This window comes from Molossus molossus, unplaced genomic scaffold (assembly GCF_014108415.1).
Source record: "Molossus molossus isolate mMolMol1 unplaced genomic scaffold, mMolMol1.p scaffold_m16_p_9, whole genome shotgun sequence".
Classification (NCBI taxonomy): Eukaryota; Metazoa; Chordata; class Mammalia; order Chiroptera; family Molossidae; genus Molossus; species Molossus molossus.
In genome coordinates, this window is record NW_023425403.1 from 51,170,478 (window position 1) to 51,188,164 (window position 17,687).

Consider the following 17,687-nt stretch of genomic DNA (forward strand, 5'->3'; position numbering starts at 1 on the left):
CAGCGCATTCCTGATTTCTCAACACTGTGGCTCACTAGTTTCTCACTTGTTTTTCTGACGTTTACACTTTTTTCTTCGCAGTTACAAAAGTGATCTTTTCTACAATGTTGCATTTCCCATAGTCACTGCAGGTTTATCTATCATTTTTGTTGCTCATAGAAGATTTAAGTTTTTTTTTCACTTATTAGAGGCTATTGTAAGTAATTAGATTTAGACAACCACACAATGGAAAGTCACGACTCTCACTAGGTTTTCTGAATTTGATGGAGTATTACGCTCGGGATTATTGAAGAGAGTAGGCCTACTGAAGCTTGTCTACTTTATATTTTGATATTTGCCCCTTGCAAGCTCATTTATCAAAACTTAACTTTCATAAAAGATAACTCACTGGGGAGCAATCTGGTTTAGAAATTTTTTATCACCTTTTATAGTTTTTAAACCACAGACCAATTATGGGGTATACCTTTATAAGTTTTTTTTTTTTTTTTAAATACTAAATAGATGAGGACTTAAGAAAACAAACTGAAACTGACTTGCTCCTAAAGAAAGGTTTAAGGCTATTTGGTAGAAATGTATTCTACATAGTGCAAAAGCCCTACCCAGAAATTCACTATTTGAGGATTCTGATTTATATTTTTTAAGTATGAAAGTACAAGCATATTCTCTTGAATGTCTCCAACAACCTTTTCTTTGGGAGTTTCAATTAAACTTAATATATTTTACAACAGATAGAAACTATAAGCGTTTTACAGATGCCACCGTTTTCTCGAATAACCGATAGGCCAGAGCTTAGCTCTGATGTTGCACTTTCTATCCCATCAATTTTCTTTATGTAAAACTGCTTTTATTTAGCTGAGTTTGTAGCAGCCCAAACTACTTTTATGTCCCACATCCTTTAGAAGTTAGAATAGGTTACAAATATACCTTAAGGCTAAATCACAAAAGATGAAATCATAGACTTAAACAGTTGGAAGAATATATCACATTAAAAAAATAAGTATTTTTCAGTTTTAATCATATAAAATGTTCATTTATGCTTTGTTCATGTACCTAAAATTTGAAAGTTTAAAACTACCCAGCACCAGAGAGGACTACAATAAATCCCAGACATAATCCATTACTATCATTCTACCTACAGCTCTTCCTTGATTTGGAAGGCTGTTTAAACATCATCTTTTCTGGTTAACTTTTAAAAGATTATAATCTTGTCCAAGTCAGAAAATGAAGAGCTCACAATCTGGTCATTCCTTTAGCTCCCAGTGGAAAGTGCTCCAAGGTCCCCAAGGTCATGGTAAGCAGAATTGCTCTTTCTCTGGGAAGGGGGGGAAAGAAACCTATCCTCTTCCCTTCTGGGTGAAAATCCACGGAATGACGTTACCCAAAATGGCACCCTATATCTTACATCTCCGCGATCCAGTCTAAAGAAATCAGGACCTTTTTGCACGTCCTAGAATACGCCCATGGGTTTTGCCTTGCACTTTGGCAACAGCAACTGGAGTTTCCTCAGTTGGCAGCACCTTTCTTCTGCCCAGCCCTCCTGCTCACCCATCCATGACCCCTCCTCCTTTCCGCTGCCTGAGTCTTATTCACCCTTCGGAAGTTAACTGAGTGTCTTCTCCTCTGGGCCCTTTGCCCCAGTCCTGGCATAGTTGGGTTAGGTGCCTCTCCTGTGTGTGTCCTGCACCCGCTGCCTACTGTCTCCTTCCTGGCTGATTTACCAGGGAGCTATAGAAACTTACGCCATAGGCCCTTCCCTGAATGGGTTCCTTCCAAGGTTCTGGACGGAGCCCAGCCGTGAGTTCATATGGTCTTATGTTTTTATTAAACTTACAAGAGTAAAGTAGTTTTATATTCTTTTACTTTTTTATCCTAATTCGGCACTTTTTTTGCATTTATCCTCAGATAGAGTGGGAGGGAGATAGGGAGGAACATAGAGAGAGACATCGATGTGAGAGAGACACATCGACTGGTTGCTACCCACACAACCCCAACCCGGCCAGAGTTGAACTGCAACCGAGGCACGTGCCATTAGCAGAAACCAGACCCGGGACTCTCTGGTCCAAGGGCCGACATTCTAACCGCTGAGCAAACCAGCCAGGGCTATATTCTTTTTCTTAAAGCATGTCCCCAAATTGCTGGAGCCATATAGAGTTTACAAAAATTTGATCTTCTACCTACACTGTATCACAGAGTAACTGAAAATTACCTAGAGGTAAGCTTCTTGTGCATTTAGGGGCTTATTTATGTAGCATCAAAGCCCTTAGCATATTATATTAAATTGTTTGTGATTTTATTTTCAGTTCCCCACTAGACTTCCAGCTCTATGTGTCAGAACCACAGCTTGTCCCCAGTGACAGCATCATACCTGCTAAAAAGCAAGCACTCAATAAATACACTCATTATAAAACTGAGTACTTTGCTGATTTCTCTTTCACAAATTACATTTTCCTATGTCAAAGACTTCTGCTTAAAACAAAACACACAATATTTATAATATATGACATGTTTAATCCTGTTTACCAAGGTAATTTTCATCTCATCAAGTCTGAGTGATTCCAAAGAAAATGAATGTATTCATCTGAAGAGAAAATACAGAAGCCAGACAGTCTCCTGAATTAGATAGTGCATATTTATGTCCTAATTATAATTATCAAAGCATTCCTCTAGGCCAATTCCCAGATATAAGTTATTTTCTTAATCATAAATTAGCCAATATAAAATTACAAAATTTTCGGCTGCTAACTCTTGACAAGGTTACTAAAGAAGGAAAATGTAAAAATTATCATGGTTACAGCTGACATTTATTTGATAGAAGATTTACATTTCATTAAAACTAATCCAAGTCACAATTGTCTGAACAAATGGACAAAAGCTATTGTGATGATGTTCAAATGATGCTTCTGTACTCACTTCAGCTTTTAAAGTGTCATTGAACTCGAAACCCCTAATGACTTACATAGACATTACATTTCAATTAACTCTGATTTTTTAAATCATAGGTAGCTGGTGTTATGAAACAGGTTGAATACCATAGGCTACAATTGGAAAAAACTTTACTTTTCTGCAAATGCTGTTTTATAGTATGTCCTAGCTCCCTTCCCGACATCTTGGGGAGATTCCAAACTTCTTAGATCAGTGTCATTATAAAAAGTCCCCTCCGGTGTATATCCAATGCTGGCTGTCAAGGATCCCCCTTCAGCAGTTCAGCCTGACCAATGGTTTGAGGAGGGAAGAGAGCGCTGGCTACTCTGTTCCACTCCTTCAGGCTGGAGGTAGAGAAATGGAGTGAGAGTCTGTGTGGCTTATGCTCCTGTACTCTGGCCATTGGTCCTCTGGTCACAGCAGCTGTTATTCTTTATGGAGTGCATTTACGCGTTCCTAAGAAACACTCCACACATTAACCATGTTTCTAGCTCCTGTTAATGTGATACATACATATCACCTGTCCTACATACATATGCTGGACGTACTTGTTCTGGACAACCCGATAAAATGCCTGAGTCACCCTGGTGTGACCGCCTTCCTTCCTCATCACCCTCGTCCTAACCTTGGGAAGAGTCCTGTCTAGGGTGTGCTTTTCAAATGCAAACTAGTCAGCCAGGAGTCCATACCCTCAACCACCTCCTTTATTAGGCTTTCACACGCCAGGCCACTGTATACCTGCCTAATCTCCCCAGGGCCAGGCCCCAGAGCGTGAGGGCAGTCCCTGTGTCCCAGAGTCCAATGAAATGATCTCAGTGGCCAATCCTCAGCCTGATTGCCCTGCCTCACCTTCCTTCCCAGGGAAAACAGAATAAAGGCTCTTGCCCACAGTCCCTTAGCTCCTGCCTTGTGACCAGCCCTAGCACTTCCCTGTGTTTCTCTGTGGCGTGGCATGGCCACAGAACCTTGGAAATGGTAAGCAACAAGCTATCTTTTCAATGGTAATTGGCTCTTGATCTGTTGACCTTGCTATACCTCAAACTTTCCGTGAACACACACTGTTTTCAAACACTTCGAACAAGGGTGCCCCATTGTGCCATTTTTGCTGTGAGAGGTTTCTAGGTGACTCTCAGCTCCCATTCCTGGAAACACATGAAATTCTGCTGCAAAGGGCTATGTGCTGGGGAGCAGGGGCCCCTATTGGAAGAGGCACCCGCCCCCAAGCACATAGCCCTCTGCAGCAAAACCCCATCAAGATGGCTGGGATCAGGTGGCCCTAAGCAGTGACGGCTCGGCCCTCTGGGAATGGCAGGTAACCCTGCCCTGCCAGACAGTGAAGACCTGCTTGCCCACAAAAGCCTCTCTTCTTGCCTTGCCAATCTCTGAGAGCAACGAGTCCTCCTGGGGCGCCTTATGTGGCTGGGGCGGGAAGCACCTTTTTCCATGATAAAGGAGGACAGGGGCCATAGTGTTCTACTGAGCTCATTCAGTTTGTGATGTCAGATGTGAGGCAGTGTTTTGTTTTTTGCATGACTTGGGTGATGGAGGTAGATTTTTTTTTATTAACTTCTTCTGGGATTGCCTACTGGCTCTCTTTAGACTATTAAATACTTTATCTCCTATTAACCTCAGCTTTGAAGCTTTAGCCAAAATTCCAAAACAGCAGAAAAAAGTCCCATTTAATGTACTGATTTAAAATAAATTATTAATGGTATAATAATGAGTTTTCACCTCACACAAAAATACATGTTTTATGCTTCTTTAATTTTGTATTTTAATGTAAAAGAGACTGATTTTCTAGTTAATAAGGACAGTCCTATGTGTTTATATATATATATATATATATATATATATATATATATATATACACACACACACATTTATATACATATAAATTTATTTTTTCATAATTCCTCAGTATTTAAAAAATTAAAACCCAATATAAATTGGACTAAATTATTTATAAAAGTGAATTTCATGGTAGAGAAAGGCCAAAGCAGTATCAATGAGTCCTAGCGGTACACATGGGTGGCATGTTGTTCCCTTCAAAGAGTCTGACATTTAGTGGAGAATATCAATGGTGACCAAAGCAGAGTCGTTGATGTGCTTCACTCTTTATTCTAAGAGGTAAAATGAAATGAAAAGAAAACAGGTAATGATTTAAAATGCAGTTGATGGAGCACTCAGTTCCTGGATGAAGCAACTGAGATATTCCATTCGTGGTCACTAGTAAAATGGACGAGAAAGAAGGTGCTAGGTACTTCCAGCTTTGATGTAAATGCTCTGAAAACTCACTTTCAAGAAAGACAAATTTTAAAGGGTTGTATATACTCAATTATGTTACTGAGTATTCCTTTCTAAGTGTTTCAATAAAGAAAACCCTTCAGTCAATGGGTTTTAAAGTTGAAACAGCTTTATGATTTAGGTAGGCTTCTTCACAACTGTTGTGAGGACATCAAATCCTCCCTTAAAGATATAAACTCAGGATTAATTTAGTTTTAATCCAATGAATATTTGAAAGTATTTAAAATTAATTTTTAACAGTAAATTTAAATTTGATTGAAAAAAAATCTCACTAATTTTAAAGCCATGTAAATCCAGATACAAACTTCTAAAATATTTGAAAAATGCTGCCTTGGTACTTCATTACTTCGTGAAGCAATGTGGGACTCAGAGCACCACTTGCTCTCACACTCACTGTAGGTTTGCGTCCTGGTGTATGCAATTCAGTACTTTGCCTTCAAATCATTTTAAATCTCTATCAGTGTTACTCTTAGGTTCATGCCATATTATACTGATTTGAAACCTTATACTGACAAATATAGCATTCTCAGGGATTTATTTCTGATATCTTACCAAACACGGGGCACCCAAAATCCAGGTTTTTTCTCTCCAGGTCTTAATTTTAAATTTAGATTCTTGGAAACACTTACATTAATTCTGAATATGCCATTGCAATCTTCCTAAAATAGAAAAAAAGAGAGAAAGAGAGAGAAGAGAGAGAGAGAGAGAGAGAGAGAGAGAGAGAGAGAGAGAGAGAAAGATGGGGAAGAAACATGGTCAGAAAATGAACTCAGAAAAGATAAAAAATAAGAAATACATTTTACATAGAATAACAAACAAAGGTCTTTATTTGACAACAGTGATGTGGGCAGCTAACCAGCAAATTGTAACAAAGACTTGAGAGATGAGTGGTGAAATTTGATGCTGAAAACATTGTCAAGTGGCCAAAAGATTTGAATAGACATTCCTCAAAGGAAGATATATAAATGGTCAATGAGCACTTGAAAAGATGCTCAGCATCATCAGACATCAGGGAAATGCAAATCAAAACCACAATGGGGTACCATTAACACCCACCAAGAAGGCTATAATAAAAAAATTTAACAACAAGCTTCAAGGAGGATTTACAGAATTGAAATCCTCCTCCTAAAACCCTCATACACTGCTAGTGGGAACAGAAAATAGTGTGACAGTTTCTCAAATGATCAAACAAATAGTTACCATAAGACTGAGAAATTCTACTCCTAGGAATCTACCCAAGAGAAATGAAAAACAAAACAAAACACATACATACAGAAACTTATACATGAATGTTTATATCACTATTATTATAAATAACATTATTTATAATAGTCAAAAGGTAGAAAACACCCACATGCCCACCAATAGACAGATATATAAATAAAATGTGGTATATCCATACAGTTGAATATTTTGCAGGCGTACTAATACATGCTACAACATGGATGCACCTTGAAAATACTATGCTAATTTAAAAAGCTAGCCTCCAAAGACTAAACATTACATGATTCCATTAATATAAGAGTCCGAAACAGGGAACTCTATAGATATATAACGTACTTAGTGTTTTTTAGGAATGGTGGTGTCAGGGGAATAAGGTTTTAGGGGGTGATTGTTAAAAGATACTGTGCTTCTTTATGAAGTGATAAAAATATTCTAAAATTCACTGTGGTTGTGGTTGTACAACTCTGAATATGCTATAAAACATCGAATTGTACATTCAAAGTGGGTGAATTGTGTGGTATGTGAATTATATCTCAATGAAATTGTTTAAAATGGATTTTAAAAAGTAAAACATTAGTAAGAAGGTTTGGACTAATTTTCTGTCTTTATTCTTCCTTTTGTTATCTTTGCTTCTTAGATTATGATGGTCATATTTAAACCTACATCTCCTTTCTGGGTGCAAAATGCATACACTTGAATATTTCAACAGAATTTAATATTTTAACCTCTTGAAAGTCACCTTCTACCCTAAAACATGCAACCTTCTAGCTTCCCCCTTTCTGTCTGTGGACCAGCATCCTTCAACACCTCGACATCAAGATCTCAGAGTTGCTTGTGGCTTTTCCCTATTCACATGGCCCATGGCTTCATTGTTATTTCAATTAATTTAATACCAACATTACACCTGCTTAGATTACCAATAAAATTCTTTAAAATAAAAAAACTTACACCAGTAATATACCTTTAAATTATAAAGCATAGATAAGCTTACCTATAACTACCCCAAGACAAACATAATGGACAGTTTGGTGTATATCTTTTCAGGTTTTTTCCTCTGCATATATGAATTTGTACAGTTTTTATTCTTTCATAGCTTACTTTTTCAGTTAAAGTATCTTCCAGTTAGTGGGGATCTCAGCTTCCCCACTTACTGGGAGGTGACCTTGGACAAGTCATTGAACCTCTGTACATCATTCTTCCTTCTCAGTCGAATGTGGGTAACAATGGTAGTTCTTGGGACAATACCTGTGCTTTGTGAGCACTGATAAGTATCTGCTTCCTCTTCCTATAAACCTTTGATGACTTCTCATTTCTCATCAAAGAAATTCTGAGCCCCTTGGACCAGCATTCTAGGTTCCCAAGGATCTCTTCCTAAACTACATTTCTGGCCTATTTTTCAGTTCCTTTTGACAGGGAAGGGAAGGGAAGTACTGGGGGAGCAAGGTTAGGTTCTTTACCCAAGTTAACTAGTTTAATCTTTATGATATCACTGTGTGAGAAGTTATAGAGGGGGAAATAGGTTCAGCGGGATTAAGCAATCAGACCAAGTCACCATACCTACTTCCTTCATTTCCTCTGCTTGGAAGGGTCTTTCCTGCTAAATCCCGCCTCCTCCTTGAAGCCCTCTCAGCACAGCCCCCTGGGTGGAAGCACTACTTCCCATTCCTGAAAGACTGCACATTACTTTCTCTGCTCATGTGCTCTTTTAAATTCTGACTTCATGTTACAGTGGCTTAAACATGGAACACACATTCTGACTGAACAGAAAATGTTGCAGTGCAGGGCCAGTGCCTTACACATTTTTCTAGCCCTCATTTCACCGATCATGGTACTTTGTACGTAACTGATATTTAGTAACTATCTGTCAACAGGTATCCTCAGAGTTTGTTTACTGGGCTTTGGTGACTAAATTGTGGGCTCCATATCTCTATCTAAAGTGATGTCAAGATTTTTGCTGCCAAGTTTTAAGAAAAAGGAGCTAAGGGAGGACAGACATCAAGAAAATAACGTGTTCTCCCAACTGGAAAACATGGCACCAACAGCTCAAGCATGTTATCTTTAAACATTAGCTGTGTGATAAAAATATTGGGTTATCTAGTTTCCCCTTTCCCCTGAGTCTCTTCTTTTAGAAAGAAGTTCCAAGGTAGACTTGAAGTTCCCTCATCCACATGGTCTTCTTGGCCTTGGCCTCCTATATCAGAACTGGGAAAAACAAAACAAAACCCTGTTCTGATGTAAAGACGCAGACCACATCTCACTATGCCAATTTCCTTTCAACTATTCTGCCCTCTATAATGGCTACATGTTTTTAGGCTTTCTTTATGAGCCTACTGCCAATGCCTCATTGCTCTGGGAAAGAGGATAAATGCACCATGATATCTGGGTGTTTGCATGCACTGTGTGCTCTCTGTCTCGTATCCAAGTAAGTCATCAATCTTTAGCTTGGGCTGGTGCTGAGTAGATAACATAAAATCACAATGCTCCGAAGCCATTATTAATATACTGAGTCATCAAGATTCCTACTAGGCTTCATCCTGGAGTGTTGTTATCTTTTTGGCCTCCATTCAGTGTGGATCTAAAATAACCCTTCTTTCCCTATGTAAGCTTGTGGACAAATGAATCAGTTCCTTACGACTTCCTTCGTTAGCTAACTTGGTACACCATTACTTTTATACCATGGTTTTTGTTATGTCCCAGGTTTACCGAAGGAAGCAGTGACTTAAGTGTGCCTCATGAAATGACGTAAGGTCTGCCCACCTTAAGTATGTTTCTTCTGTTCTCCACTTCCTGAAATCCTCATTATGAATATAATCGATAATGTACATCAACTGCACAAAGACATTACCTGCATTTTATAACAATTAGAGAGCTAATAATTTTTATAGTTAGAAGCCTGAAAGTATAGAAATTTTCGAACTGATAAAATCTATGTGAGATAGCCATAGCTGCTGGAAATACGTATTGTAGTTCAGCTCTATTAATCCTATCAGAAACATGCATTTTAACAGACTCAGGATGTTATTTTACCTATATGAATGAGGAAATATTTTGTTAGTTTATACATCAGCACTATTTGGTTCACTTCATTAGTCTATTTGTAATAGAGGGCAGAATCCTAAAAGAATGGGACACCGGATAGTGTAGCAGAGATCGGCAATTGTTAACCGAATGGTGTCCCTTGTATTCCACAGACTACACCACTAAAGTACATATTGCAGTCTCCCTTCCAGCCTGGTGAGGTTGTGCTCATTACACTGGAATGTGGGTTGAAGTGAGGTGTGATGCTTCTAGCTCAGCCCACAGCCCTCTCGGACAGAGATGGCTCTTTGTTCTTATAAGCCAGCTAAACAGAGAAGACTTTGGAAACAGCAAAAGGTGGGGACACAAGACAGAAGGAACTTGAGTGCCCATGAGTTCATTTGGAGGAGAGCTGTCCAACTTCCCCAAGATGCAATGTATTCATTTCATTACATTCAGCTACTGAAATCTGGGGTTGTTCCAGGGACTAGCCTTCTCTTACTGACACTGGCTAAAGGAAAAAGCAGTAGCAAAGTGTTCAAGCCCGGGTCTTTGTTAGGTGTCTTAATGGGGAAGATTCAGGCAGCAAAGAGCTAATTCAAGGCCTCGACTTCCTAATGGGGAGAATGCTGGAGTGGAGAAGGATTATACAGGGACAGGAAAGTCAAAGTTTGCCTTTGGTACTTTTGGGTGAAGAGGCTGTTTGTTGACATGAGTCTCATGTGACAACAGAGGCAGGATTAAGTTCACGAAGACCCAAAGGGAAAGTTTCTGAGGTTCACCATCTGGAATCTTGGGTGACTAATTGACACTGGAATAGGAGGGAACAGCAGAGTTCCCTGAAATGTGCTTTTTTTTAATCCTCACCTGAGGACATTTTTCCATTTTTGTTTAGATAGAGTGGGAGGGAGAGAGAGGGAGAGAGAGAGAAACATTGACGTGAAAGGGACACATCAAGTGGCTGCCTCCCACACAACCCCAACCAGGGCTGGGGATGAATCACAACTGAGGTACATGCCCTTGGCCGTAATTGAACCCGCGACTCAGTGGTCCGTGGGCTCACACTTTACCGCTGAGCCAAACCGGCCAGGGCTGAAATGTGCTTTTAACTTTACACAGCTTTGGCAGCCAGAAAAGACAGGCTGCATGCTTCAAACAAAAGGAGTTCATGGCAACAGAATTCTGAAGAGTTTTGTCAGGAAGGTTCCCAAAGTTGCCTCAGCACATGCTTACCAAGAAAGAGATGGTCGACTACCTTAATTTTTATTCCGAAAGATAAAAAGGAATATCTTACCCTTCTAATAATGTTGGGGTCATTGCACTTTGCCAGTTTTCCAGCAAAAAGCTGAACTCCAAAGCTTGCAAAAACAAGCATTAATGTCAGCAAAAGAATGGAGACCTGAAAGAAATGGGCGCGGAATCAAATCTCCTGGTCAAACATTAAACAGCAGGTTTGGTTTGAACAGCAACACGAACAGGACTTTTCTAATAACACTGTGCAAAATTCATGATCCTTTGATGGTATCTTTTAACTTCTTGACCACAGGTCATTCAATTAGCCTCACTGGAGTGTTAAAAGAAGAAAATTAACAAGAGGTTTTGAATTTTTAGAATAAAAACATATGCCTTTCATGTAAGAAAATGGGCTAAGGTATTTTTGAAATGACTTAGACTTCTGATTTTAAAGTCAACACTTTAATCTATTTTATTGAGTGGAACAATAGAAAACTGTTTAAATAATTATACTTTCCCCATTTTTTCAAAATGGGTTCACGTCTCTATAATAGAGCGTAAGTCAGAGAGATGGTAGCTTCGCTTTTTTGTGAGAATGAGAGTGCGGGTAGTGCCAGTCACAGAGAATTCGAGGTAATTCAGCCTTAAAAAAAGCAAATCTGTTAACTGACTCCCTCTGCTGGATGACTGCTTTGGTCTCCGAAGAGAAGTGGCAAAGGGTAAAATACTATTGATCTGTACTGGCTGAATAATCTAAAATATACCTTAAGTATACTAAAATTGCACAGAAACATCATCAGGAGAAAGGCACAAATAGATTCCCTTCTAAAATCTATCAGGGGTCAAAGATACGTATATATTAGCTATCAGGCGATATTCTGTTTTCCTTCAATACTAAGTGTGTGAAAGCCACCATTTTAAGGCTCTATTGCAAGGAAAACATGGGATTTTAAACACATCGTTTAAAAAATGTTAGCAACTCTATACCTATATTAACGTTCCAACCTGTCTTTAAAATACCTTAGGATCAATGCAACGAGAGCTGTTCTCTCACCATAAGTGTGTTTCTAGAAAGCGAGATATAAAACAGGCTCATGTAAATGAATTCATGTTTTCCAGGCATGAGCAGAACTCGTCAGTGATGGAACCTCGGATCGCTCCTCTGTGAGGCAGAGAGCCTTTGCAACAGACTGCAAGCCAGGAGCCCCGTACTCGTCATTTTGTCTGCAGCCCTGCTCTCAGAAGACCCTAAACCAGTGTTTGCTCAGCTGAAAAGAATGTTTATCCCCTCAACCGCGTTTGGAAGTATTCATCATTGTGCATTTAGATTACTTAAAGTAGGGTACACTTGTAAGTTCCTTTTTTTTTTTTTTAAGTTTGTTTTATGTTAACATTCTAGAGCTCAGAGACACATTTTATTGGGTTATGCTTTCAGGGGCATATTCAATGAGATTATGAACCCAAATGTGTTAAGTCCTAATATCACTTGTGAAGTGGATGGTGTTGAATCTTCTTATCCTTAATTTCCAGCTGGGGAGACTAAAACCCAGAGTGGAAATCAGGGTCACAAGTTAGGACTGGAAGTGTTAGCAAACATTATGTCTGTGGATTCTCCTTTCATCATCCTTTCCAGAGTGCTTCTCTTCAGTTTGAGAAAAATGTTTGTTGCATTGAATGTACAACAAGACAGAAGCATTCAGGGGTAAAGTTTCTGAATGTGTGTTGTGCCTGGTGGTGCCTTTGCAATGCTCTGGCAAAAAAACTCCAACAACCCCAAATTGTAGATTAAACCTTGACAAGCAAGAATTACTTTCTCCAGTCATTAGCTACATTACAGAGTCAGACTGCGTGCACGGGAGGCGTGGGTAACTGACATACCAGAAAAATTTCCTTGAAGCCGCTGAAAAGCTCTCGGACAACTTTCCGCATCTGCGGCACCAGCTTGAATATCCGCAGCGGTCTCAGGCACCGAAGCACCATGAGAAGCTGAGCCCCCGATTCAGCTGGCACATTTTGAGGCATCCAACAAAGAAATATCAAGCTCACCTAGAGAAAAAAAAAATCATCTCTGATATTTATTTCAATGTATCCTCTACTATCTACAGTTTCTGAGAGCCAACTGCCCACAACTTCCCTTCAGCAGAGACTCCACGTGTTATGTGGGAAAACCATTCACCTGGTGAATGTGCAGTCTCTTGACTCTTAACTATGAACCCAATCTAGACCCAAGCAGCCCCGAAGGAAAGTCATCAGTATGGAGAGGGATGAAATGGAGGTGCTCACCATGTGGGTACACCAGTGCACTCTGCCCTGTCTCTTAAGGACATTCTGGAGGCTCTGCTCATGTCAGCAGGGTTGAAATTCCTGTGATCAAAGATACTAAACCTCATGTTTGACCTGATACTATTTTACTATCTAACTATGCTACAGTGGATGGTTACAGTTCTCCTTGCTGTGTTGAAAAAGACATTGATTTTATGCCATCTTGCACATAGAGAAAACAAATGAAATTTCTTTGAGTTGTTTCCTATGGTTTCTCAAATTAGCTTAACCAAACGGTTGAATGGTCTTTCCTGGGCAGGTATTTTGTGCCTTAGAATTGGTAGAAAGGTCGAAGCACTCTCACTTCAGTTCCATTTTAGCAGTAAGGGGCTCATCGATCAATTATATGATGTTGATTTTTTTTATTAGCATAGGAGCCACAAGAATTGGGGGGGGCAAACTAGATGTGCTATCTTAGGTCTTATTAATATATACCTAATGTATACATGAAAGTGGATGATGTATTTCAACCATATCCATTAATCTTTTTAAAGCTTTTAATTTGGATTTTTATACGCATGCCTCTTATTCAGCTACGATGGACTTACTTACAAACTCAGTTTTTGGCATCTAAACCTTTTTGACTCACATACCTCACTCTTACACCAAGAAAAGTGAGAGATTTTACAAACCCATTATATTTTACATTTAGGAAATAAACAAAGACTTACAAGATATATAAATATGTCCATTACTCCACCAAAGTCCCTGATGACAGCAGTTGGAGTAAAAAATAAGCCATCTGCCATAATCTTCAGATTAAGCTCAATGCTCATGAATATCACAAACACATACTCAGCAATCTGAAATGAACAAAAGGCAGTTTGATCACGATGAACGGAAAAGCGGCAGGTCAGGGTATCTCCTCAGAGCTGTGAGCTAGGAGTCAGCAGCAGTACCTGCAAAGTGGGTGCATGCATAACTCTTCGGAAGGGGGATTCGAACATCATGGAAATGCAGGAGCAGATGGTTACGATGATCATGACCCAGTCCAGGTAAGTCACCAATCCCAACAAATCACTGCCAAAGATCAAACAGAACTGAGAAACATAAATGCTCCAGTAAAGGCTGCTAAAATCAGAGAAGATGCTGCTGTGATTCTAATAATGTGACTGGTATTTTTTTATGAATCAGTAATTGTTTATTTCATGGCACAATATAGCAAGGAAATAAAGGGAATTTTTTTTTTTGGTAAATCTTCACCCAAGGATATTTTTTCATTGATTTTTACATAGAGTGGAAGAAAAGGGGGCGGGGGGAGAGAAACACTGATGTGAGAGAGACACATTGATGATTGGTGCCTCTCGCACGACCCCAACTGAGGCTGGGGATCAAACCTGCAACCCAAGTACGTGCCCCTGACTGGGAATTGAACCCGTGACCCTTCAGTTCACAGGTTGATGCTCTAACCCCTGAGCCAAACTGGCCAGGGCAAAGGGAATTTTTATATTTTTATGCAACATCAAATAGTACATGGAAACTTCAAATGTGCGTGGAAAACAGAGTTTGTAAAGCTTACTAAAGTTGATGGTACTTTGTATTTTTCACAGCTCCTGTGACAGGATCTGTTTTAGATCTGTAAGAGAGAATAAACATATAAACTTCTGCAATATAGAATGGTGTTATAACTTGACAGCATAGTATTTATAACATCTCATCTGCCTAAAATCTCTTTTTTACTCTCTACAATGTGTCTATTATAGTATATGTTAACTGTATGTGACTTTGGAAGGCAGAGAACAGTAGATGAAAGAAAAATCAGAAGAGCTTGCAGTCCATACATATGAAAATAAAGTTTTATATTTCTCAAAATATTTAATTTTAGAATTGGTGATTACATTCAACAATTTCTGACATGGATGTTACAAAATTAAATTTTGACTTTTCTTTAAAAGCACTCAGTTAAAATCTTTGCCTTAGCAGTTCAAGGATGTTCCTCATAATTAATTAAATATCTATAAATTCAGTAGAGTTCTTCACCCTGTATTAAACTGTGACTTTGTAGAGTAATGTACATAGAATTTTTTGAGGAGGGGATTTTTAACTTTTACTTTGAGGTAACCAATTTTCAGTGAAGTCCCCAGTGATGTTTGTATGTGTACTTCTTATTACAACAAAGCCATCCTTCAGTCCGTATCGACTGCTTTGCTGACCAGGAGAATTATACCACACTAAATCGAGTGGAGAATTAATGATTAGATATTAACATGAAGGCAGACAACAGGGTAATTCCAGATGAAAAACCTACTTTGGAACTGATCAAATCAACTCTAAATTGCCAACTTCTTCCTTTACTTTGTGACAGCTCAGGGGAGTTTTTAACGATTATTACTCAGGTGCTTGAAGCTGTGAAGGTCTTTCTAGAACAGCAGAAAGAACAATAGACTGGCCTTCAGAGAGGGCCATAAACTGGCTGGTGTCCTTAAGCGCTTAACTTCTGTTGACCTAATCATTCTCCTCTGTTGAAGGAGGGTGGATACAAATGACACCAAATGGTGGCTGAGGTCTCCTCCAGCCTTGAAATATTATGACAATGTATTAGTTTCATATGGCTGCTATAACAAGTACCGCAGATTGAGCAGTTTAAACAACAGCACCTTATTTCCTCACAGTTCTGGAGACTAGAAGTTCAAGGTGTCAGCAGGGTTGGTTCCTTCTGATGGCTGAGAGAAAGATCTGTCTCAGTCCCCTCTCCTGGCTTGTGGATGGCCATTTTCTCCCTGTGTCTTCATATAGTCTCCCCTCTCTAGGTGTCTGCGTCCAAATGTCCTTATCTTACAAGGACAGCAGTCATATTGGATAAGAGCCCATTCTAATGACCTCACTGTAATTTAATTACTTCATTCAAGTCCCTATCTTGGTTACATTCAGAAGTACTGGGGGTTAGTACTTCCACATGTGAATATTTTTTGGGGTGGACACAATTCAGCTAGTAACAAATAGTGAATATCATATGCCACTGATTGATTATCAACAAAGGAGATCAATTTACTTAAATGATAACATTAAGGAAGGTCCAACTACAGATGGGAAGGTATTCATACTTCCTCCAGGCCTCCTAATGGCTTCAGGATATTTACTTAAAGCCATCCATGACAAAAATTCCATTTCGTCCACTGGCTGCTAAAATTGGCTTGAGTCATCACAAATGCAGTGACCTCTGGGTTGACCACACTGACAGCTTCTTGCAGGCTTCTTCTATGTGAACAGGAATAGAGACACTGGCCAGTGGGTCTTCTTCTTGTAACAGTTGGCAATGGAAACACTAGTCAACTTTCTTTCCACTTTACATTATTCTGGGGTATTTTGATCACAAAGAAATTACAAATCAAAAAGAAGGTGTGCAATAACCTTCACCTTGGTATTCAGTTTCCCTCTGCTTCAGTGTTCAAATTAAATGTGGAGTTAATCACACCAATACGAACATACTGGGCGACAGGGAAAAGGAACAGATAAAAATGGCTGGTAAGTGCCTTCTAAACGTGAGTTTTATATAAATGTAAACTACTAGCAACCTTTGTTTTCCACCTGGTTGGCCGCTCTGCAAATAGGAGCAGCATGATTAATTAGCCCACAGTTTATTTTGTGACCCCATTAGGACTACACGTTCCTTCTTCCTGGCTTGACAACCCCACCTGCTGTTTGTAAGATTCAGGGCAAACACCTGGTTGAAGCTGATGTACTCACACATTGAAGCGTGCCCGGACCACCACCCGGCAGAAGTTTCTGAACCTGTGCTCCCGTCCTACTATGAACAGTGGCTTATCGAAGTACGGATGGTTCTCTCGGAGTTCCTCTTCTTGCACTTTCCTTGAAGGGGACATTTATGGGAGAGCAAGGTTAAGGGCACGTTCGCCCTTCCAAAGCGAGAACCGAGAAACAGTGTAGCATCTTGTACCTTTTCATTTCTGCTTGCTCCTTTTTTTCTTGGATCATCTTTATTTCACTGTCTTCTCTTTGTGCATTTCTATATCTCACCGTATTGGAATGCTAGAAATAAATTAAAAGGGATGTATCATAATAGATGATATCTCTGAAGACCCCCCTAAAATGATCATTTTTAAAAAATTAAAATAAATATCTTTATTTTATATATATCTTAATGGCCACGGTCATGTTAGTAAGGGTATTTTCTACTCCAAAGGATTTCTTTCTCAATAAAAACATCTATTGAGAACCAATTACATGCCAGGTACTGTTCCAGGGCTGAGGAAAAAAAGAGAAAAAACAACAACAAAAAAAACACAACAAGATCCCTGATCTTGTGGGGCTAATGTTCTAGTCAAGGAGACAGACCAAATTAAATCAGTATAAGAAGAAAACATTTCGCATTTTGGCAAAAAGCAAAGGGGAATACAGTACTAGCCTCCAAGTTTCAATAGACAGGTCAGAGCAGGCCTCAGTTAGAAGCTGATATCCGAGCAAGCACTGGCAACGCGGACCACTGGCATTTTGTGGAAACACGTTCTCCCTGAGGACTGCGTGGGTCTGCGCACGGAAGAGCCAGGACGCCATCGTGAGTGGAGAGCAAGCAACAGGGTAGGAGAAGGGGCCAGAGGGGTGGGTGTGTGGCCAGAGAGCAGATCGAGATGGACATTGACTCTGTTTTTCACTCTGTGGGAGATGGAGCGCCACTGTCCAAATAGCTTGGTACATTTTCTAGA

The 17,687-nt window shown here is 39.5% G+C and overlaps 1 protein-coding gene across 1 annotated transcript in view; it reads right to left on the reverse strand.

Moving 5' to 3' along the window:
* The window catches only part of NALCN (sodium leak channel, non-selective), a 275,008-nt gene that overhangs the window by 27,860 nt on the left and 229,461 nt on the right, over window positions 1–17,687 (reverse strand). Inside the window, exons 20-27 of the mRNA XM_036249837.1 lie at window positions 16,922–17,013; window positions 16,711–16,833; window positions 14,543–14,599; window positions 13,923–14,043; window positions 13,695–13,826; window positions 12,580–12,747; window positions 10,763–10,867; window positions 5,779–5,885 (exon numbers count right to left, since the gene is read on the reverse strand). Coding sequence (XP_036105730.1) covers window positions 5,779–5,885; window positions 10,763–10,867; window positions 12,580–12,747; window positions 13,695–13,826; window positions 13,923–14,043; window positions 14,543–14,599; window positions 16,711–16,833; window positions 16,922–17,013 — 905 coding nt within the window. The remainder of the gene's footprint in view (window positions 1–5,778; window positions 5,886–10,762; window positions 10,868–12,579; window positions 12,748–13,694; window positions 13,827–13,922; window positions 14,044–14,542; window positions 14,600–16,710; window positions 16,834–16,921; window positions 17,014–17,687) is intronic.